The following is a 24,369-nucleotide window of genomic DNA, read 5'->3' on the forward strand; positions in this document are numbered from 1 at the left end:
TTCTACTTAATCAGCTGCTCATCAGGAGTTTCATCAGCTGAATCAGGTATGTTAAAATAGGGTTGGACTAAAAGCCTGTTGGGACATGACTAGGGCATAGTACATCCATTTTTATTTTATTATTTATTTAACCTTTTATTTATAGGCACAGGTGAGATGGAACGATTAAATATTTATTTAGAGTAACTTGTTAAAGATTGATTTAATGGAATCACAAACACAAGACAACCTCCCATGCACAACAATCAATCAATCAATCAATTTTATTTTATATAGCCCTTCTTACATCAGCTAATATCTCGAAGTGCTGTACAGAAACCCAGCCTAAAACCCCAAACAGCTAGTAATGCAGGTGTAGAAGCACGGTGGCTAGGAAAAACTCCCTAGAAAGGCGAAAACCTAGGAAGAAACCTAGAGAGGAACCAGGCTATGAGGGGTGGCCAGTCCTCTTCTGGCTGTGCCGGGTGGAGATTATAACAGAACCATGCCAAGATGTTCAAAAATGTTCATAAGTGACAAGCATGGTCAAATAATAATCAGGAATAAATCTCAGTTGGCTTTTCATAGCCGATCATTAAGAGTTTGAAAACAGCAGGTCTGGGACAGGTAGGGGTTCCATAACCGCAGGCAGAACAGTTTAAACTGGAATAGCAGCAAGGCCAGGCGGACTGGGGACAGCAAGGAGTCACCACGGCCGGTAGTCCCGACGTATGGTCCTAGGGCTCAGGTCTTTAGTCTTTAGACAACACACACTATTATCTGCTAAACAAAGAAGATACTAAGAGAACATACTCAGAATACTTAACACTATTTTAATAGTTGTCCCATTTTTCTAAATAGCAAATTACAATCTCTAGGCACATTTTGATACTGATCCAAAAACATACTAACGGTAATCTCTAATATTGTCTGATATTATGAATTGGTCTGAGATGATATGTGGACCATATTGCAATTGTACAGGACACAACACTGTATGTAGTAGGGCCCAGTGGCGGTCTGTGCTGTTTAAGATCAGGGAGGACGATGCATTTTTTTATGAGCATGGCCTTATTTCTATTACAGCATATTGGATGACTGTCATTCATATTCCATTCACCCAGCTCAATGTAACATAGGTTTAGGCTACGACACTGAACAAAAATATAAATGCAACATGTAAAGTGTTGGTCCAATGTTTCATAAGCTTAAATAAAAATCCCAGAAATGTTCCATACGCACAAAAAGCTTATCTCTCAAATTTGTTTACATTCCTGTTAATTGATAATTTCTCCTTTGCCAAGATAATCCATCCACCTGACATGTGTGGCATAACAATTAGCTGATTAAACAGCATGATCATTACACAGGTGCACCTTGTGCTGGGGACAATAAAAGGCCACTCTGAAATGTGCAGTTTTGTCACACAACACAATGCCACAGATGTATCAAGTTTTGAGGGAGCATGCAATTGGCATGCTGACTGCAGGAATGTCCACCAGAGCTTTTTCCAGAGAATTGAGTGTTCATTTATCTACCATAAGCCGCCTCCATTGTCATTTTAGAGAATTTGGCAGTACATCCAACCGGCCTCACAACCGCATACCATGTGTATCGCGTTGTGTGGGCGAGTGGTTTGCTGACGTCAACATTGTGAACAGAGTGCCCCATGGTGGTGGTGGGGTTATGGTATGGGCAGGCATAAGCTACGGACAACAAACACAATTGCATTTTATCAATGTCAATTTGAATGCACAAAAATACCGTGACGAGATCCTGAGGCCCATTTTTTTTTTAAAGGTATCTGTGACCAACAGATGCATATCTGTATTCCCAGTCATGTGAAATCCATAGATTGGGGCCTAATTTATTTATTTCAATTGAATGATTTCCTCATATGAACTGTAACTCAGTAAAATCTTTGAAATTGTTGCATGTTGCGTTTATATTTTTGTTCAGTATACATGATACTCTAATTTTCCCTATACACATCATGAGGTTGCTTCAACTTAGCCTACGAATGAACGTTTACAACGTAGGTGTACAGGTCGAGAGACACATTTTAGTAATCAAGGTGACAGTGACACATTCAATACCGCCTTGCACACTCTTGCCTGCATCTTTTTTATTTATTTATTTTACGGGGGTAGATCAGCTTTAATATTGCAGATAGATTGTAACTTCCATCAATGTAATTGTCTGCATCACTTACAATCCCCCATGTTTTTTTTCTCGCAAATATATATACATACATACATATATACACATACATACATACAGTGGGGGAAAAAAGTATTTAGTCAGCCACCAATTGTGCAAGTTCTCCCACTTACAAAGATGAGAGAGGCCTGTAATTTTCATCATAGGTACACGTCAACTATGAAAGACAAAATGAGAAAAAAAAATCCAGAGAATCACATTGTAGGATTTTTAATGAATTTATTTGCAAATTATGGTGGAAAATAAGTATTTGGTCAATAACAAAAGTTTCTCAATACTTTGTTATATACCCTTTGTTGGCAATGACACAGGTCAAACGTTTTCTGTAAGTCTTCACAAGGTTTTCACACACTGTTGCTGGTATTTTGGCCCATTCCTCCACGCAGATCTCCTCTAGAGCAGTGATGTTTTGGGGCTGTCGCTGGGCAACACGGACTTTCAACTCCCTCCAAAGATTTTCTATGGGGTTGAGATCTGGAGACTGGCTAGGCCACTCCAGGACCTTGAAATGCTTCTTACGAAGCCACTCCTTCGTTGCCCGGGCGGTGTGTTTGGGATCATTGTCATGCTGAAAGACCCAGCCACATTTCGTCTTCTATGCCCTTGCTGATGGAAGGAGGTTTTCACTCAAAATCTCACGATACATGGCCCCATTCATTCTTTCCTTTACACGGATCAGTCGTCCTGGTCCCTTTGCAGAAAAACAGCCCCAAAGCATGATGTTTCCACCCCCATGCTTCACAGTAGGTATGGTGTTCTTTGGATGCAACTCAGCATTCTTTGTCCTCCAAACACGACGAGTTGAGTTTTTACCAAAAAGTTATATTTTGGTTTCATCTGACCATATGACATTCTCCCAATCCTCTTCTGGATCATCCAAATGCACTCTAGCAAACTTCAGACGGGCCTGGAAATGTACTGGCTTAAGCAGGGGGACACGTCTGGCACTGCAGGATTTGAGTCCCTGGCGGCGTAGTGTGTTACTGATGGTAGGCTTTGTTACTTTGGTCCCAGCTCTCTGCAGGTCATTCACTAGGTCCCCCCGTGTGGTTCTGGGATTTTTGCTCACCGTTCTTGTGATCATTTTGACCCCACGGGGTGAGATCTTGCGTGGAGCCCCAGATCAAGGGAGATTATCAGATTACCAGAAATCTTGCTTGTTTGTAGGTGACCAAATACTTATTTTCCACCATAATTTGCAAATAAATTCATTAAAAATCCTACAATGTGATTTTCTGGATTTTTTTTCCTCAATTTGTCTGTCATAGTTGACGTGTACCTATGATGAAAATTACAGGCCTCTCTCATCTTTTTAAGTGGAAGAACTTGCACAATTGGTGGCTGACTAAGTATTGTGCAAGTTCTCCCACTTAAAAAGATGAGAGAGGCCTGTAATTTTCATCATAGGTACACGTCAACTATGACAGACAAATTGAGAGAAAAAAATCCAGAAAGTCACATTGTAGGATTTTTCATGAATTTTTTTGCAAATTATGGTGGAAAATTAGTATTTGGTCACCTACAAACAAGCAAGATTTCTGGCTCTCACAGACCTGTAACTTCTTCTTTAAGAGGCTCCTCTGTCCTCCACTCGTTACCTGTATTAATGGCACCTGTTTGAACTTGTTATCAGTATAAAAGACACCTGTCCACAACCTCAAACAGTCACACTCCAAACTCCATTATGGCCAAGACCAAAGAGCTGTCAAAGGACACCAGAAACAAAATTGTAGACCTGCACCAGCCTGGGAAGACTGAATCTGCAATAGGTAAGCAGCTTGGTTTGAAGAAATCAACTGTGGGAGCAATTATTAGGAAATGGAAGACATACAAGACCACTGATAATCTCCCTCGATCTGGGGCTCCACGCAAGATCTCACCCCGTGGGGTCAAAATGATCACAAGAACGGTGAGCAAAAATCCCAGAACCACACGGGGGGACCTAGTGAATGACCTGCAGAGAGCTGGGACCAAAGTAACAAAGCCTACCATCAGTAACACACTACGCCGCCAGGGACTCAAATCCTGCAGTGCCAGACGTGTCCCCCTGCTTAAGCCAGTACATGTCCAGGCCCGTCTGAAGTTTGCTAGAGTGCATTTGGATGATCCAGAAGAGGATTGGGAGAATGTCATATGGTCAGATGAAACCAAAATAGAACTTTCTGATAAAAACTCAACTCGTCGTGTTTGGAGGACAAAGAATGCTGAGTTGCATCCAAAGAACACCATACCTACTGTGAAGCATGGGGGTGGAAACATCATGCTTTGGGGCTGTTTTTCTGCAAAGGGACCAGGACGACTGATCCGTGTAAAGGAAAGAATGAATGGGGCCATGTATCGTGAGATTTTGAGTGAAAACCTCCTTCCATCAGCAAGGGCATTGAAGATGAAACGTGGCTGGGTCTTTCAGGATGACAATGATCCCAAACACACCGCCCGGGCACGAAGGAGTGGCTTCGTAAGAACCATTTCAAGGTCCTGGAGTGGCCTAGCCAGTCTCCAGATCTCAACCCCATAGAAAATCTTTGGAGGGAGTTGAAAGTCTGTGTTGCCCAGCGACAGCCCCAAAACATCACTGCTCTAGAGGAGATCTGCATGGAGGAATGGGCCAAAGTACCAGCAACAGTGTGTGAAAACCTTGTGAAGACTTACAGAAAACGTTTGACCTGTTTCATTGCCAAGAAAGGGTATATAACAAAGTATTGAGAAACTTTTGTTATTGACCAAATACTTATTTTCCACCATAATTTGCAAATAAATTCATAAAAAATCCAACAATGTGATTTTCTGGATTTTTTTCCCTCATTTTGTCTGTCATAGTTGACGTGTACCTATGATGAAAATTACAGGCCTCTCTCATCTTTTTAAGTGGGAGAACTTGCACAATTGGTGGCTGACTAAATACTTTTTTTCCCCAATGTATATCTGTTCTGTTAGACCTTCTGTTTCCTTTGTTAGTATGGACTCTTTTGACCTAAATTGCTTTTGTTTTCGAGATGAGTTCGGATTTAAGTATACATTTTGTATGACTGAAGCTTTTAGTGATAGGTCTAATGCTTTAATATATTTCTGTCCTCCGAATTCATATTCATTATAAAAATAGGCCCGTTTAATTTTGTCTGGCTTGCCATTCCAAATAAAATGGAATATTTTTCTCTCATATAATTTTTAAAAACTGTTCGCTAGGCGTAGGCAAGACCATAAGCAAATAGGTAAACTGGGATAATACTAAAGAGTTAATCAGGGTGATTTTTCCACAAATTGACAGGTATTTACCTTTCCATGGTAGCAAGATCTTATCTATTTTGGCTAACTTTCTATTAAAATGTATTTATTTCATTTGGGATATGTATTCCGAGTATATCCACATAACCATCAGACCATTTTATTGGTAAACTACATGGTAATGTAACATTTTTATTTTTTTTGTGATCCAATACGTAATATAGTACATTTATCATAATTTGGTTGTAATCCAGAAAGGTTAGAAAATGTATCTAGATCCTCTATGAGGCTGTGGAGGGATTCAAGTTGTGGATTTAAAAGAAAACATGAATCATCAGCGTACAATGACACCTTTGTTTTTAAGCCCTGGATTTCTAATCCCTTGATATTATTGTTGGATCTGATTTTAATAGCTAACATTTCGATGGCCATAATAAATAGATATGCCAATAGTGGACAACTTTGTTTCACTCCTCTTGACAGTTTATAACTTTCTGAGAAATAGCCATTATTTACTATTTTACACCTAGGGTTACTATACATGATTTTAACCCATTTTATAAAGAGATTCTCCAAAATTGAAATGCTCCAGGCATTTATATATAAACCCCAGTCGTACTTTATCAAATGCCTTTTCAAAGTCTGCTATGAATAGCAGGCCTGGTTTCCCAGATTTTTCATAGTGTTCTATTGTTTCCAGTACTTGCCTTATATTATCTCCAATGTATCGTCCATGTAAAAAACCTGTCTGATTAGACAATACCTTTTTAATTCTAGCGTAAGGGGCCTTCAATTTTTTTAATGGACTGGATCTTTATATTTTCCACTTGTATCCTGTTTCAGTAATAATGAAGTCAGACCTTCTTGAGTGTCTGATAATCTATTCCTCATTCCTCATGGGTGACTCCGTCATTTGTAACCAGTTTCAGTAAATTATTTTTGGTAGCATTTCTGTTGAAGAGAAAAAAATAATATTTGGTTTATTTTCCCACATATTCCATCCAGTTTGCTTTTTTAAAATAATATATTACACTTGATCTTTCTTGAATAGGTTTCTCCATTTCTTTTAGTTTTTCCTCTAATTTATTCTGAGCCTCTATGTTACAGTTTTTATTGCTATCTATCTGTTCTGTTAGACCTTCTATTTCCTTTGTTATTATGGACTGTTTTGACCTAAATTGCTTTTGTTTTTGAGATGAGTATTGAATTGCATGGCCTCTAAAGGCACATTTAAAAGTGTCCCATACAATAAGGGGATTTGCTGTACCTATGTTATGTCGAAAAAAATAAGTTATACATTCCTCTGTCCTAATTAAAAACAAGTTATCATCCAATAGGCTTTGATTAAATGTCCAATATCCTCGCCCACGTGGAAATTCAGTAAGAGTAATGTATATGCCAATTATATGATGGTCCGACCGCATTCTGTCCCCTATCAACACTTTTTAAACTTTTGGTGCCAATGAGAATGACATAAGAAAGAAGTCAAGATGACTAGCTTGATTGAGTCTCCGCCATGTATATCTCACTAGATCAGGATATTTAAGCCTCCATATATCTACTAGTTCTAATGTATCCATGACATTCACGATTTCCTTAAGAGCATGAGGGTGATAGTTTGTAGTGTGATTTCCTTTACGGTCCATTGAGCTATTTAAAACGGTATTGTAATCTCCCACCATAATAATAGAGTCTTGTATTGCTTGCAGAGTTGAGAATGTATTATATACTGTATATTGTCAAAGAAGTGTGGATCATCATTATTTGGTCCGTAAAGGTTAATGAGCCATATCTGTTTATGGTCCAATAACATATTTAAAATAATCCATCTACCTTGCGGATCTGTTTGGACAATTTGCACATTCGGATCGAAATTACTGTTGATTAATATCATCACCCCTTTTGAGTTTCTTTGCCCATGGGAGAAGTATATTTCACCCCCCAGTCCTTTTTCCACGCAACTTCATCTAATAATATAATAATAATAATAATAATAATATGCCATTTAGCAGACGCTTTTATCCAAAGCGACTTACAGTCATGCGTGCATACATTTTTGTGTATGGGTGGTCCCGGGGATCGAACCCACTACCTTGGCGTTACAAGCGCCGTGCTCTACCAGCTCTACCAGCTTGTGAACAATAGATATTATATTCCTTCTCTTTGAGCCATGTAAATATTGTTCTTCTTTTGTTATCTGCTAAGCCATTACAATTATAACTGGCTATACTTATTTCACCACATACTATAATGAGATACAAGTTTCAAATCTATTTAACATTATATATGTTTGTAAATTTACCAATAAAAAATACCTTAGTGATTGAGTGTCCATATAGCTGTACCATGATATTTGCATTGCTACTAAGTAACCCTCCAATTGTTCTCCAATATTCCCCCCGCTAAAGCCCCTCCCTATCCCAAGTTGGGCCATCATCCCAGTGATCGACATACCACCCCTGTCCCCTCGGATTCCTAGGCCCTCGAGAGGCCAGGACCCATCCATCGAAAACAGCACACAGTGCAACCCACAAAACAGAAGCAGGTCAACCGCCAAAAGCATTTCCAATGCTCTCACCTCAATATATATATATATATATATATATATATATATATATAGCGATTTAAAAATATATATATTTTCAAATATCTTGCATATCTTAATTTCCATCATTATCAATTAATATGTGTAATAATGTCGGCAGTTCATGCATAGGATTGTTACCTATAACTCGGATTGCCATTCTATTACATTACATTTTTGTCAAGCAATTATTATTCTAGCAAACAATTGTGGTTCATCCTATATTCTCCCTAACATCCTTACCCCCTTCCAACAGATGTGGGATAAACACACACACACACACACACACACATGCACATACTCTAACACACTCAACCCCTTTCCTCCACAATCAACCATAAGATCAGATGCTCAACGGTTGTTACATCCCAGAGCCAACTCAAGAAAGGACCTGATTTACGAATGCATATACAGTGGGGAGAACAAGTATTTGATACACTGCCGATTTTGCAGGTTTTCCTACTTACAAAGCATGTAGAGGTCTGTAATTTTTATCATAGGTACACTTCAACTGTGAGAGACGGAATCTAAAACAAAAATCCAGAAAATCACATTGTATGATTTTTAAGTAATTAATTTGCATTTTATTGCATGACATAAGTATTTGATACATCAGAAAAGCAGAACTTAATATTTGGTACAGAAACCTTTGTTTGCAATTACAGAGATCATACGTTTCCTGTAGGTCTTGACCAGATTTGCACACACTGCAGCAGGGATTTTGGCCCACTCCTCCATACAGACCTTCTCGAGATCCTTCAGGTTTCGGGGCTGTCGCTGGGCAATACGGACTTTCAGCTCCCTCCAAAGATGTTCTATTGGGTTCAGGTCTGGAGACTGGCTAGGCCACTCCAGGACCTTGAGATGCTTCTTACGGAGCCACTCCTTAGTTGCCCTGGCTGTGTGTTTCGGGTCGTTGTCATGCTGGAAGACCCAGCCAAGACCCATCTTCAATGCTCTTACTGAGGGAAGGAGGTTGTTGGCCAAGATCTCGCGATACATGGCCCCATCCATCCTCCCCTCAATACGGTGCAGTCGTCCTGTCCCCTTTGCAGAAAAGCATCCCCAAAGGATGATGTTTCCACCTCCATGCTTCACGGTTGGGATGGTGTTCTTGGGGTTGTACTCATCCTTCTTCTTCCTCCAAACACGGCGAGTGGAGTTTAGACCAAAAAGCTCTATTTTTGTCTCATCAGACCACATGACCTTCTCCCATTCCTCCTCTGGATCATCCAGATGGTCATTGGCAAACTTCAGACGGGCCTGGACATGCGCTGGCTTGAGCAGGGGGACCTTGCGTGCACTGCAGGATTTTAATCCATGACAGCGTAGTGTGTTACTAATGGTTTTCTTTGAGACTGTGGTCCCAGCTCTCTTCAGGTCATTGACCAGGTCCTGCCGTGTAGTTCTGGGCTGATCCTTCACCTTCCTCATGATCATTGATGCCCCACGAGGTGAGATCTTGCATGGAGACCCAGACCGAGGGTGATTGACCGTCATCTTGAACTTCTTCCATTTTCTAATAATTGCGCCAACAGTTGTTGCCTTCTCACCAAGCTGCTTGCCTATTGTCCTGTAGCCCATCCCAGCCTTGTGCAGGTCTACAATTTTATCCCTGATGTCCTTACACAGCTCTCTGGTCTTGGCCATTGTGGAGAGGTTGGAGTCTGTTTGATTGAGTGTGTGGACAGGTGTCTTTTATACAGGTAACGTGTTCAAACAGGTGCAGTTAATACAGGTAATGAGTGGAGAACAGGAGGGCTTCTTAAAGAAAAACTAACAGGTCTGTGAGAGCCGGAATTCTTACTGGTTGGTAGGTGATCAAATACTTATGTCATGCAATAAAATGCAAATTAATTACTTAAAAATCATACAATGTGATTTTCTGGATTTTTGTTTTAGATTCCGTCTCTCACAGTTGAAGTGTACCTCTGATAAAAATTACAGACCTCTACATGCTTTGTAAGTAGGAAAACCTGCAAAATCGGCAGTGTATCAAGTACTTGTTCTCCCCACTGTACAGTTACAGCTGTTTGAGAAAGCATGCAAGATAGAGCAAAACTTGACAACAATGTGAGATTTGATTAATCTATGTCAAGTCCTAGGTGATGGAGATCAGATCCACCCTCTTCCCCTGAGACACAAACACTCTGGTGCCCCGTTGTAACCATTTTTCCCATGCATCTCCGTGCAGTCAGACCTTTGATTATTTTGTGCCACCAGGGCCACAATAATATGCCCCCTCTCTGATCGTCCGAGTGTGACCCCCTCCCCATGGGTTACTGCAGCCAGTGTTGCCAGCACTGCCACTACCTGGGTGGGGGTACCCCACCGGAATCCCCACCGGCTAGGTACAAGGTCGTCAAGGTTCTCATTAGCAGCTTTGAGAATTTCCTTGTATATTATGCTCTCCCATCAGGGGCTCTGGCTTTCTAGGACCAACCCTGCCAGGCAGGCTCAGAATCTTGAGGGGGCGGTGCTGCTCAAGTAGGTCTCTGACTGCATTTATTTTTCTGTTTTGGCTGCATATAGGCAACTCACAGCAGGGCCATAAAACAGATGGGGATTTCTCTTTGGTGTATTGGTCGCTCAGGTGGGTGCCTGCATCTAGCTGATCTAAGGTGTAATCGTTAGTCCAACAGTTGCAGACTAGAGTTTCAATTGGACAAATTCAGGAATGTTTATCCCAGTTTCGTTCCGTTTGCTAACTCTGAGCGGTTGTTTTGGACCCTGTACAGGGCCCGGTGAGTTTGGGGGGTACCCCTCCCAAAAAATATAAGAAAATATAAGAAATTGACATATCATTTGAAAGCTACAGGCCTTGTCTTTTTGGAAATCAAACTCAAATCTTACTGCTGGCAATGTCATAAGAATCTCTCTTCCCCCCCACCGCCCCCCCCATAAAGGCCATAAATCATGCGATATGGACATATTCATAGAGTATGCAATGTTGGCCAACTCACCAAAAGTGCAAACATTTAGTATGCATGGAAAGGGTACACCCTGGTGGTCATTGTAAAGCAATGCATTTCATTCTCCATCCACATTATCTTATATGCATCCTCCACATGCGCCGTTTAGCTAGCTCATTGTTTACAATGGGAAAGGTTTCTTCACCTGTCTGTGTCATGTAAAAAAAAGACGAACTTCATAACTTGGAAGCCCTGATTGCTAAGGTCATTTTAAGATGTCAGGCTTGAAAATCCGTTCAGCCATTTTGACACAGACTGACTACCAAAACCAGACGCAGCTGGTTTCAACTGGCCAAGAGACGTCACGTGATCTCCTACTGCTATCTAGTGGACGAACTGGGAATCAGACAGAGGATGTACAGTATGTACATCAGTGGATAGGTAGAGACTTCAGCTTTCTCCTCATATGTATATCATTCCTGTAAGATGGAAAATTAAGGTATGGCACGTTGCACAAGTCTGTGCACTTTTAAAATGTCTGCCTTCCAATGGGAATTTGCGCATGTTTAGAGCGCCACCATTAGGTAAAATATCTGGTCTGGTTTATCTCGGGCTCTGTAGTAGTTACATTGTTTCTGACACCTTTATCTGAATCCCACAGTTCTTACCTTTTTAACAGTACAATTTACTTTATGAGGGTAGTATTCACTATTATGAGTCGTTTAGAAAATGCCACCAGAGGGGGTCAGAGTTTAACAGGTTAAGAAACGTTTTTCAACAGAATCGGCGGAATGAATACACCCCTGATCACCCGCAAACACAGTTCACTTTCATAGCACCCACATACAAACAGCATGATCACTTTGCTCATTATATAATTCCTTCTCGCATCTACATGCTCTCCTCCTCTCACCTTTTCCCTTCGTTTGTTGACTTCATTGCACAACACAACAGCTGTCTGTGACAGGCCAAAAAACTTTCCAAGCCAAACCTTCTTACCATAACCGCTACACACAGCCTACATCGTTGTCATCATATTAGCCAACGTCATCGTCAACATAGCTACTAGAACTAACGTGTTAGTAAACCCGCTACAATCATGCAGTACAGTGTACAGAAAGCAGGTTAGCAGTTACTCCGGCGGGTCCCGGTGGCAATAAATTAATAAAACCAAAAGCTTACCTTGACTTGGAAGAGTTTCACTATAAAAAAATGAAATTCACTGAGGAGGATGGTCCTCCCCTTCCTCCTCTGAATTTAAAAGAATTTTCTTCCCTGACATTACCATAACTTCTAGTTTACAGTAGCAAAACATCTTCATAGGAGTATTTTAATCTTCAAGATAAAGCTGAAATTGTTACTTCCATTCAACACATACTCGAGGACAGAATTAGGACTCAGTTGTCTATATTCTCCCAATCCCTCAGGCACTTTAGGTTGAAATAAAAACACAGGGAATCCAAAAGTGAGTGATTACTGCACAAAAATGCAGGTTTGACTTTATTTTTTTCAAACACATTAGAAACTAAAAATAAGAATACAATTCTTCACATTGTTGTTGCCTGGAGCCGTTTTTCTGCCAAAGAGAAAGGAACCCAGATGGAACAGAGAAGACAGCCATCATCAACGCTATTAAACATAAGGACTTTAAAAAAACACCTACAGTAATTGTTTCATAAATAGGCGCAGCATGATGAACAGACTTGGTGGAGAGAGAGAAAGAGAGATGGGAGTGATCAGAAGAGTGATGACGAGCCAGATGTCAGGGTTATATATCGCCACTCTACCAATCTGTCTCTACCATTCTCATTCTCTCATTATCAGACGCTTTTTGCTGATAAAGAAAAACAACCTCAGATACAGGAGTTGGATGACAATCCATATAATTAATATGCTGAGAAGTTGTACCAAAAAAGATTTTTTCCTTGTACCAAATATAACTTTTTGTCTCATTTCACAAAATTCATATTTTGTGATGTTTTCCAGGTAAAGGGCAGCCACAGTTCACCATGTTATTTCAGAGAATGGAAACTACTGATTTACCAAGTTTTATCTTAGAAATATCATTATATTGAACATTTTTATGCCCCAATAAAATCCAAGGACAGCTATAACAGCCGTTTAATCAGTTTGATAGTTAAATTAAAACCAGTGTGATCCAATTCACAATCACACTGCACTTGAAAAAAAACTTTTGTTGTTATACCCTAGGAGCAAGAGTAACACAAAATTCTATGTACAGCTTGAGGTGATGTCTATACTAACCAGCCTCGGCATAGTCCACAGAGGATCCTATGAACATGATCATCATCAGTTTAGAAAGAGCAACACAACACTGCTCAAAGACACACAACAGTCTCTAAGGCAGTCCAGTAGCAGAGAGAGCGAGAGATTAGAAGAGAGAGGAAAGAGGGAAAGAAATATAATAGGTGTTTGTTTTCCCTTTCAAAATAAAAGTCAGTTTGGGGTTTTGGTTTACATCTTGCTATGTGTGGGGAAAAAAGACCCAAGAGCCCCTAAGTGCTAAATTAACGTCTGGGATTTGAACAATGGTCTTAACATAATACCTTTACGTCACCAGCTTGTCTTCCTCAAAACACAATCCAGTCACATATCAGTAACAATCCAATGACACGTCAGTAGAGGACAGTACTGCCTATTCTTTCACATCTTTGAACACATTTCTTTGTGCCTTTATGGGCATACATTGCAAAGTCCAAAAACATTAACTTTACATTTGTATCTAATATCAGGTGAGGGTAAGGTGTGGATCACAAATAATCCAAAACCCACTCATGACATCAGTATGATTATTTTCAAGGTAGATCACAAACCAAAACATATACAAATATGGATGTTTTGGAAAATGTGCTTCTGCCTTTCTTGTTTGCGTGACGGTCAGATGGTTCGGCCAGAGTGGGGGGTGGTGGTCAAGGAGTTTACTGGGGTTGAGGGCAATGCCTTGGTCCAGTGAACGCAGATTGGGACCGAATGTGGACCGGGTCAGGTTGCAGTTCCGGGGGTGGTTGTGTGGAGGTTAGAGGTCAGATCAGGTCAGGAACAGAGGTGTGTCTCTCTGAAGAGCTCTGAAAGAAGATGAGATGGCGGAACCATGAGGAATAATAATCAAATAATAATCAATCAATCAATAATAATCAATGTTTATTAACATGTGTTGAGACCCTTGCATTTGTGTTGTGAAATACATTTTGTCAGCCGGTAACTGTCATGCAAATAATTGCCCGAATGAGTGAGAGAGAATTCCTACCCATTGCCACAGTATTCGCTGGTCCAGTCGAGGTGCTGGCTGGGCCCATTCCGACACACCTGTCTGTAGTCCATGGATGGGGACAGTCCCTGCCCACCGGACGAGTTGATCATGTTCTGGAATTCTGACTGGAGAGGGAATCCCTGGAAAATAAAAGTCTAGCATTAGATTCCATGTTTTCCAGTGTTATCTGTGTTATTCTACTCAGAGATACATTCAATTACTAGTAGGGGTGTAACGATCCATCTACTACATCGATGTATCGATTTATATTCCTATGATCCAACTACATCGATCTGTGCTCGGCGAGTTGGCCTTTTGGACAACATATATCGATCTAACATCGTTTTAAAATGTAATAAATCGATTGTATCGATACTAGGAAATAACCCATTGGATTTAAGCACGTCAGACTTTATATGGATGTTTTTTCTTAGCACTTTTAATGATAAAGGCTTTAAACATTACTCGATTCAGTCTGCCTATCCGTGACGTTATCGCGCCAGCAGCAGCGCAAAGGCGCAAAGACAACAAAACATAGCATGGCGGACGACAGAGGAGAAGCCGACGAGCGAGAAATTATCAAGCCACCATTGCGGTCCTTACAAGAAACAGGAATCTAGGAAACTTCACCTGCACTGTCCAGTATCCAGGTATTTATTTCAGTCACACTGGTTGAATTTTTGGCTAAAAGGTTACTGAATCAATTTCAAGTCACTGAATCGTTTCGGATCGTATCGTTCTAAATGAACCAATATCGTCCTTGAATCGTATCGACAACCACGAATCGTGATACAAATCGAATCGTTGTTAAAACGAATCGTTACACCCCTAATTACTAGAGTGGCCTAGGTCATAGATTCTAGAATGTGCCGATAATGGCAGCTATCTTGGTCATGGATACATTTCAATTCACTCTAATTGGAATGAATGGCAGAAGAGGCACAGGAGTTGCATTCAAACTTGGGAGCATGTATTGCAGTGCCAAAGTGCATCTTAGTAGCATGTACAGTACATACACTCTTTCCATGACATCAACTGACCAGGTGAATCCAGGTGAAAGCTATAATCCCCTATTGATGTCACTTGTTAAATCCACTTCAATCAGTGTAGATGAAGGGCAGGAGACTGGTTAAATAATGATTTTTAAGCCTTAAGACAACTGAGACATGGATTGTGTATGTGTGCCATTGAGTGTGAATGGGCAAGACAAAATATTTACGTGACTTTGAACGGGGTATGGTAGCAGGTGCCAGGCACCCCAGTTTGAGTGTGTCAAGAACTGCAACGCTGATGGGTTTTTCACGCTCAACAGTTTCCCGTGTGTATCAAGAATGCGTCAAGAATGGTCCACCACGCAAAGGACATCCAGCCAACTTGGCACAATTGTGGGAAGCATTGGAGTCAACATGGCTCAGCTTCCCTGTGGAACGCTTTCGACACCTTGTCCATGCGCTGACGAATTGAGGCTGTTCTGAGGGCAAAAGGGGGTGCAACTCAATATTAGGAAGGTGTTCCTAATGTTTTGTACACTCAGTGTATACTGTATGTGCACATATCATGTGAAATAAGCCAGACTTAGTTAGACACTAATCCCTCAGAAGAAGCTGAGCGCCTTGCATTTACATACAGATGGTTAGAATCTCACAGGTGGTTATGGAGTCTGAGTCCACAGCACGCAATTCCCATGACACTGATGTCTCTTACAAAACCTATAACAGCCAAGTCACATGCAGTGATGTGTAAGAACATCAGATGAGCTATAACTTGGATAACTGATCCGTGGATACTATGGATGGGAAAGTATTGTAGACTTCTCTATAGCAGTACTGTACACATATACAGTATACAAGAATCTGTGAATTTAATAATCACCACCCATGTTAAGTTATAGTATGACACAAATAGGCTCTGATAGACATGAGTGCATCCTAAGTGCTCCAGGTGTGCTGCTCTGCCATAGTCCCTGTGCTGCACCCAGCCTGTGTGTGTCAGGTTGGGTACTGCGACTACAAAAAATTAAGAATATCTGTGCAAATGGACCAATAAAGCAAGTATTGTAGTATCCTCAATGTTTGAGTTGGTTTCTGGACAGAGTTTCCCTATAGAGGGTCCATGGTAGAACTGAGTGTACTCTGAGGAGGTGGACCCTAGCTAGCTGGGGTAGGGGGAGAGACGGAAGGTGGGGAGTAAGAAAGGAGTCGTTATTTTAATTATGGGAGCAGACATTTTAATGTTGGGGTTTCTTGAAGTGTTTTTCTTTTTTCTTTTGGGGGAGAAAGGGAGGAGTGGGACAGATAGAGGAGAGAGAGAGAGAGAGAGACAGAGCGTATGAAAGGGAAGTTAATCTGGGCGCTACGCTACAAACCCTTCTCTAAAAGAGAGGGGACAGCAGGTGGCTGAGTTCTCTTTCCCCCTCCTCAGACTCTTACCTATTCAGGCATTGTTCCACAAATTCTTCTCCTTCACTCTTTCACAAAGGCCCCATCTGCCCCTTTTGTATCTCTCTCTCCCTCCCTCTCCCCCTTTCCCCCATCCTCCCCCTTCCCCTACTCTCTTAGCTCAGGGGAAAAGTTTGAGCCCTGGTGTTTTTTTTGTTTGCGCTCTCTCTCTAACAAAATATGCAAAATTGAGCGAGGAAGGATTATTACTCCCCGCGGGATTTAAAAGTCCCCAATAAAAGAGGGATCTGAGCACTGGGGGCTTAGTGGCAACCAAACCCAAACCTCCGTTTAACCATTCTTCGCCCATTTTCTCCAAGGACTGACACAGCCATACAGGCAGCCCCATACAAGCAGCTCATCTCAAATTGGACTTCAGACAAATTCATATTCTAATCCGTATGAAGACTTAGGCACCCCTCTACACCCTCCTCCCTCTCTCCCTCCCCCCTCAATTTTTTTTCCATCAGCCACAGCAACAGTTCATTTGCCTGCTAAGCAGAGATAAAGAGAAAAATGGCAGTTCCTCTCTTTAAAAAAAACAAAAAAACAACGATTCCCACAATGCTTAGTGAATACCTAGAGTCTACAATCTCAAAGCTACAGCATAAAGACACTATCTTTCCGTTATGTTCTTCTAAGAAGGTTAAGTCATCTGAACACATTGGACAGGTGAGAGTGGTAGGACACAGTCCAATCTCTCATGGACACTGGACTGACTACGTAAATATAACCAATTAGATACAGTTAAACTACTAGGATAGGTTGAGTAGCCTTTCTATATTGATATAACTCGTCTAGGACATGAGTGGCATAGAGAGTTAGGATTGAAAGCCACATCACAGTAAAACATGATCATTCACCCCATCACCTTTACCTAGAATCTCCCACAAACCCTCCCACAGGTCCTGTGTGGCTCAGTTGATAGAGCATTGCGCTTGCAACGCCAGGGTTTTGGGTTCGATTCCCACGGGGGACCAGCACGTAATTGTATGCACTCACTACTGTAAGTCACTCTGGATAAGAGGCAAGCACCACTGAAGCATGCATGAGAGCACCAGCTGTTCCGGACGACTGTGTGATCGCGCTCTCCATAGACGATGTGAGCAAGACCTTTAAACAGGTCAATATTCACAAGGCCGAGTCTGTAATACCTACATGTTTCAAGCAGACCACCATAGTCCCTGTGCCCAAGAAAGCGAAGGTAACCTGCCTAAATGACTACCTCCCCATAGCACTCACATTGGTAGCCATGAAGTGCTTTGAAAGGCTGGTCATGACTCACATCAACACCAACATCCCGGAAACCCTATACCCACTCCAATTCGCATAACGCCCCAACAGATCCACAGATGACGCAATCTCAATCGCACTCCACACTGCCCTTTCCCACCTGGACAAAAGGAACACCTATGTGAGAATGCTGTTCATTGACTACAACTCAGCGTTCAACACCATAGTGGCCACAAAGCTCATCACTAAGCTAAGGACCATGGGACTAAACACCTCCCTCTGCAACTGGATCCTGGACTTCCTGATGGGCCGCCCCCAGGTGGTAAGGGTAGGCAACAACACATTTGCCATGCTGATCCTTAACACTGGGGCCCCTCAGGGGTGCATGCTTAATCCCCTCCTGTACTCCCTGTTCACCCACGACTGCGTGGCCAAGCACGACTCCAACACCATCATTAAGTTTGCTGACGACACAACAGTGGTAGGCCTGATCACGGACAACGATGAGACAGCCTATAGGGAGGAGGTCAGAGACCTGGCAGTGTGAGCAAGACAAAGGAACTGATCGTGGACTACAGGAAAAGGAGGGCCGAACAGGCCCCCATTAACATCGACGGGGCTGTAGTGGAGCGGGTCGAGAGATTCAAGTTCCTTGGTGTCCACATCACCAACAAACTATCATGGTCCAAACACACCAAGACAGTCGTGAAGAGGGCACAACAACATATTTTCCCCCTCAGGAGACTGAAAAGATTTGGCATGGGTCCCCAGATCCTCAAAAGGTTATACAGCTGCACCATCGAGAGTATCCTGACCGGTTGCATCACTGGCTGGTATGGCAACTGCTCGGCATCTGACCGTAAGGCACTACAGAGGGTAATGCGTACGACCCAGTACATCACTGGAGCCAAGCTTCCTGCCATCCAGGACCTACAGTTGAAGTCGGAAGTTTACATACACTTAGGTTGGAGTCATTAAAACTCGTTTTTCAACCACTCCACAAATTTCTTGTTAATAAACTATAGTTTTGGCAAGTCGGTTAGGACATCTACTTTGTGCATGACACAAGTAATTTTTCCAACAATTGTTTACAGACAGATTATTTAACTTATAATTACCTGTATCACAATTCCAGTGGGTCAGAAGTTTACATACACTAAGTTGACTGTGCCTTTAAACAGCTTGGAAAATTCCAGTAAATTATGTCATGGCTTTAGAAGCTTCTGATAGGCTAATTGACATAATTTGAGTCAATTGGAGGTGTACCTGTGGATGTATTTCAAGGCCTACCTTCAAACTCAGTGCCTCTTTGCTTGACATCATGGGAAAATCAAAATAAATCATCCAAGACCTCAGAAAAAGAATGGTAGACCTCCACAAGTCTGGTTCATCCTTGGGAGCAATTTCCAAACGCCTGAAGGTACCACGTGCATCTGTACAAACAATAGTACGCAAGTATAAACACCATGGGACCACGCAGCCGTCATACCACTCAGGAAGGAGACGCATTTTGTCTCCTAGAGATGAACGTACTTTGGTGCGAAAAGTGCAAATCAATCCCAGAACAACAGCAAAGGACCTTGTGAAGATGCTGGAGGAAACAGGTACAAAAGTATCTATATCCACAGTAAAACGAGTCCTATATCGACATAACCTGAAAGGCCGCTCAGCAAGGAAGAAGCCACTGCTCCAAAACCGCCATAGAAAAGTCAGACTACGGTTTGCAACTGCACATGGGGACAAAGATCATACTTTTTGGAGAAATGTCCTCTGGTCTGATGAAACAGAAATATAACTGTTTGGCCATAATGACCATCGTTATGTTTGGAGGAAAAAGGGGTACGCTTGCAAGCCAAAGAACACCATCCAGACCGTGAAGCACGGGGGTGGCAGCATCATGCTGTGGGGGTGCTTTGCTGCAGGAGGGACCATTGCACTTCACAAAATAGATGGCATCATGAGGAAGGAAAATTATGTGAATATATTGAAGCAACATCTCAAGACATCAGTCAGGAAGTTAAAGCTTGGTCGAAAATGGGTCTTCCAAATGGACAATGACCCCAAGCATACTTCCAAAGTTGTGGCAAAATCAAGGTATTGGAGTGGCCATCACAAAGCCCTGACCTCAATCCTATAGAAAATGTGTGGGCAGAACTGAAAAAGCGTGTGTGAGCAAGGAGGCCTACAAACCTGACTCAGTTACACCAGCTCTGTCAGGAGGAATGGGCCAAAATTCACCCAACTTATTGTGGGAAGCTTGTAGAAGGCTACCCAAAACGTTTGGCCCAAGTTAAACAATTTAAAGGTAATGCTACCAAATACTAATTGAGTGTATGTAAACTTCTGACCCACTGGGAATGTGATGAAAGAAATAAAAGCTGAAATAAATAATTCTCTCTGCTATTATTCTGACATTTCACATTCTTAAAATAAATGGTGATCCTAGCTGACCTAAAACAGGGAATTTGTACTAGGATTAAATGTCAGGAATTGTGAAAAACTGAATTTAAATGTATTCAGCTAAGGTGTATGTAAACTTCCAACTTCAACTATATACAGTGGGGGAAAAAAAGTATTTAGTCAGCCACCAATTGTGCAAGTTCTCCCACTTAAAAAGATGAGAGGCCTGTAATTTTCATCGTAGGTACACGTCAACTATGACAGACAAAATGAGAAAAAAAATTCCAGAAAATCACATTGTAGGATTTTTCATGAATTTATTTGCAAATTATGGTGGAAAATAAGTATTTGGTCAATAACAAAAGTTTCTCAATACTTTGTTATATACCATTTGTTGGCAATGACACAGGTCAAACGTTTTCTGTAAGTCTTCACAAGGTTTTCACACACTGTTGCTGGTATTTTGGCCCATTCCTCCATGCAGATCTCCTCTAGAGCAGTAATGTTTTGGGGCTGTCGCTGGGCAATACAGACTTTCAACTCCCTCCAAAGATTTTCTATGGGGTTGAGATCTGGAGACTGGCTAGGCCACTCCAGGACCTTGAAATGCTTCTTACGAAGCCACTCCTTCGTTGCCCGGGCGGTGTGTTTGGGATCATTGTCATGCTGAAAGACCCAGCCACGTTTCATCTTCAATGCCCTTGCTGATGGAAGGAGGTTTTCACTCAAAATCTCACGATACATGGCCCCATTCATTCTTTCCTTTACACGGATCAGTCGTCCTGGTCCCTTTGCAGAAAAACTGCCCCAAAGCATGATGTTTCCACCCCCATGCTTCACAGTTTTTACCAGAAAGTTATATTTTGGTTTCATCTGACAATATGACATTCTCCCAATCCTCTCCTGGATCATCCAAATGCACTCTAGCAAACTTCAGACGGGCCTGGACATGTACTGGCTTAAGCAGGGGGACACGTCTGGCACTGCAGGATTTGAGTTCCTGGCGGCGTAGTGTGTTACTGATGGTAGGCTTTGTTACTTTGGTCCCAGCTCTCTGCAGGTCATTCACTAGGTCCCCCCGTGTGGTTCTGGGATTTTTGCTCACCGTTCTTGTGATCATTTTGACCCCACGGTGTGAGATCTTGCGTGGAGCCCCAGATCGAGGGAGATTATCAGTGGTCTTGTATGTCTTCCATTTCCTAATAATTGCTCCCACAGTTGATTTCTTCAAACCAAGCTGCTTACCTATTGCAGATTCAGTCTTCCCAGCCTGGTGCAGGTCTACAATTTTGTTTCTGGTGTCCTTTGACAGCTCTTTGGTCTTGGCCATAGTGGAGTTTGGAGGGTGACTGTTTGAGGTTGTGGACAGGTGTCTTTTATACTGATAACAAGTTCAAACAGGTGCCATTAATACAGGTAACGAGTGGAGGACAGAGAGGCCTCTTAAATAAGAAGTTACAGGTCTGTGAGAGCCAGAAATCTTGCTTTTTTGGGGGGGGATGGATCAGCTTAATATTGCAGATAGATTGTATCTTCTATCAATGTAATTGTCTGCATCACTTCCAATCCCCCATGTTTTTTTTATTTTTTATATATATATTCCCCTTTATTACTTTTCAACCCCACCATCCTTTCCCTACTTGGAGTAAATTAGTGAACAACAACGCCCAGGCCTCTACTTCCGGTCTATACTTACTATCTACACCTTATGGACAGAGTTAATTTTACAATAATTCTATATATATATATATATATATATATTTATTTATTTTTTTGCTCCTGAACCTCTTCTACTCTCAACCTCTCCGATCATTTTCATGATGTCCATCCGGTTTGCTTCTAAATGCCATATCTTTCTAACTGTGCTCTTTCCCAAAAGCTCCCAACATACAACCTATATACTTATTATGGACACAGTATGCTTACATTATTAGCTATCTTTGTTATTATTTGTTGTTATTTGTTATTAGTCCCATCCTTCAACTCTATTCAATACCTCCCATCTATCTCTTAACACCATCCATATAGGATTTCTATTTGCCATATATATTTCAACCGTACTGTGATGTTTTACAAAAGTTCTGAACCTTTCTATTCTCATTGCTTCTACAGATTGTGAATTAAAAATAAACATTTTTGCTAAAAGTATTATTATATTATTGATTGATTGACTATGACTTTTCAGATCACCCAGTAATGCTATCTGCAAGGTTAGTTCCAGGTAAATATTGCAATCCTTTAGCCATTCCTGGACCTGTGTCCAAAAACAAGCTACAAATGGACAGAACCAAAACAAATGATCTAATGATTCTATCTCTTCACAGCAAAATCTGCAGAGCTGGGAAGATTGTATCCCCCATATAAATAACATTCTATTGGTAGCAAGAATTTTATATAATAATTTAAATTGAAAGATTCAAATTTTTGAATCCGGTGTCGTTTTGCGTGTCAGTTCATAAACACTATGCCATGGGATCGGTACGTCAAAGATCTCTTCCCAACTATTTTGCAATCTATATGGGACGGCTGTCAATCCTTTGGTCCTTAAGTGAAACTGATATACTTTTTTATTTATCACAGTTTTCCTTAACCAATTATGTTCTTTAATGCAAGGCCGACAGACAAGTTCCTTACTTTCTCCCCCTTCAACTTTCCTCTTCCACTTTTGCGGTAAGGCTGCAATTATTTGGTTGTAATTTTGGGTAGAGCAGACATTTCCATATGTTTTTGTTAGCTGCATGTGCGACATAACTCCACCAGTCCTACCGATGATATCATTTACGAAGATTATACCTTTTTTAAACATTCTGTCAAAAAATAAAGGTTTTTTGTCAATTAGTATATTTGAATTTAACCACAATATTTGTTGCATTATTTGTTCTGTCGTTTCTGGAGGATTAAATTGAAATTGCAACCAACTTTCTATGGCTTGTTTTAGAAATAGTGACATTTGGGAGATTATTTCCTTTTCAAATAACTGAAAGTGAGAGGTTGTAATCTGAATAAAGGGAAAAATGCCTTTCTTGAACAGTGGGTGAGACAATCTTACTAATTTGCTTGAGAACCAGTTCGGATTTAAGTATAACTTTTGGATGACTGAAGATTTTAGTGATAGGTCTAATGCTTTAATATTTAATAATTTCTGTCCTCCGAATTCATATTCATTATATAAATATGCTCTTTTAATTTTGTCTGGCTTGCCGTTCCAAATAAAATTGAATATTTTTTTCTCATATAATTTAAAAAACTGTTTGCTAGGCGTAGGCAAGACCATAAGCAAATAGGTAAACTGGGATAATACTAAAGAGTTAATCAGGGTGATTTTTCCACAAATTGACAGGTATTTTCCTTTCCATGGTAGTAAGATCTTATCTATTTTTGCTAACTTTCTATTAAAATGTATTGAAGTGAGATCATTTATTTCCTTTGGGATATGTATTCCGAGTATATCCACATCACCATCAGACCATTTTATTGGTAAACTACATGGTAATGTAAAAATTGTATTTTTTAGTGATCCAATACGTAATATAGTACATTTATCATAATTTGGTTTTAATCCAGAGAGGTTAGAAAATGTATCTAGATCCTCTATGAGGCTGTGGAGGGATTCTAGTTGTGGATCTAAAAGAAAACATGAATCATCTGCGTACAATGACACCTTTGTTTTTAAGCCCTGTATTTCTAATCCTCTGATATTATTATTGGATCTGATTTTAATAGCTAACATCTCGATGGCCACAATAAATAGATATGCCGATAGTGGACAACCTTGTTTCACTCCTCTTGACAGTTTAAAACTTTCTGAGAAATAGCCATTATTTACTATTTTACACCTAGGGTTACTATACATGATTTTGACCCATTTTATAAGAGATTCTCCAAAATTGAAATGCTCCAGGCATTTATATATAAATTCCAGTCGAACTTTATCAAATGCCTTTTCGAAGTCTGCTATGAATAGCAGGCCTGGTTTCCCATATTTTCCATAGTGTTCTATTGTTTCCAATACTTGCCTTATATTATCTCCAATGTATCTTCCATGTAAAAAACCTGTCTGATTAGAATGAATAATATCCGACAATACCTTTTTAATTCTATGCGCTA

The 24,369-nt window shown here is 40.9% G+C and overlaps 1 protein-coding gene across 1 annotated transcript in view; it reads right to left on the reverse strand.

Annotated features, from left to right (window-relative positions):
* Nucleotides 1–12,387: 12,387 nt before the first annotated feature.
* Nucleotides 12,388–24,369, reverse strand: part of LOC311146703 (thymocyte selection-associated high mobility group box protein TOX-like) — a 42,518-nt gene continuing 30,536 nt past the window's right edge. The window contains exons 8-9 of the mRNA XM_084183253.1: nucleotides 14,189–14,331; nucleotides 12,388–14,006 (exon numbers count right to left, since the gene is read on the reverse strand). Of these exons, the coding sequence (XP_084039379.1) occupies nucleotides 13,970–14,006; nucleotides 14,189–14,331 (180 nt within the window). The 3' untranslated portion in view covers nucleotides 12,388–13,969. The remainder of the gene's footprint in view (nucleotides 14,007–14,188; nucleotides 14,332–24,369) is intronic.

Source organism: Coregonus lavaretus, assembly GCF_964263955.1.
Source record: "Coregonus lavaretus genome assembly, chromosome: 19".
Taxonomy (NCBI): domain Eukaryota; kingdom Metazoa; phylum Chordata; class Actinopteri; order Salmoniformes; family Salmonidae; genus Coregonus; species Coregonus lavaretus.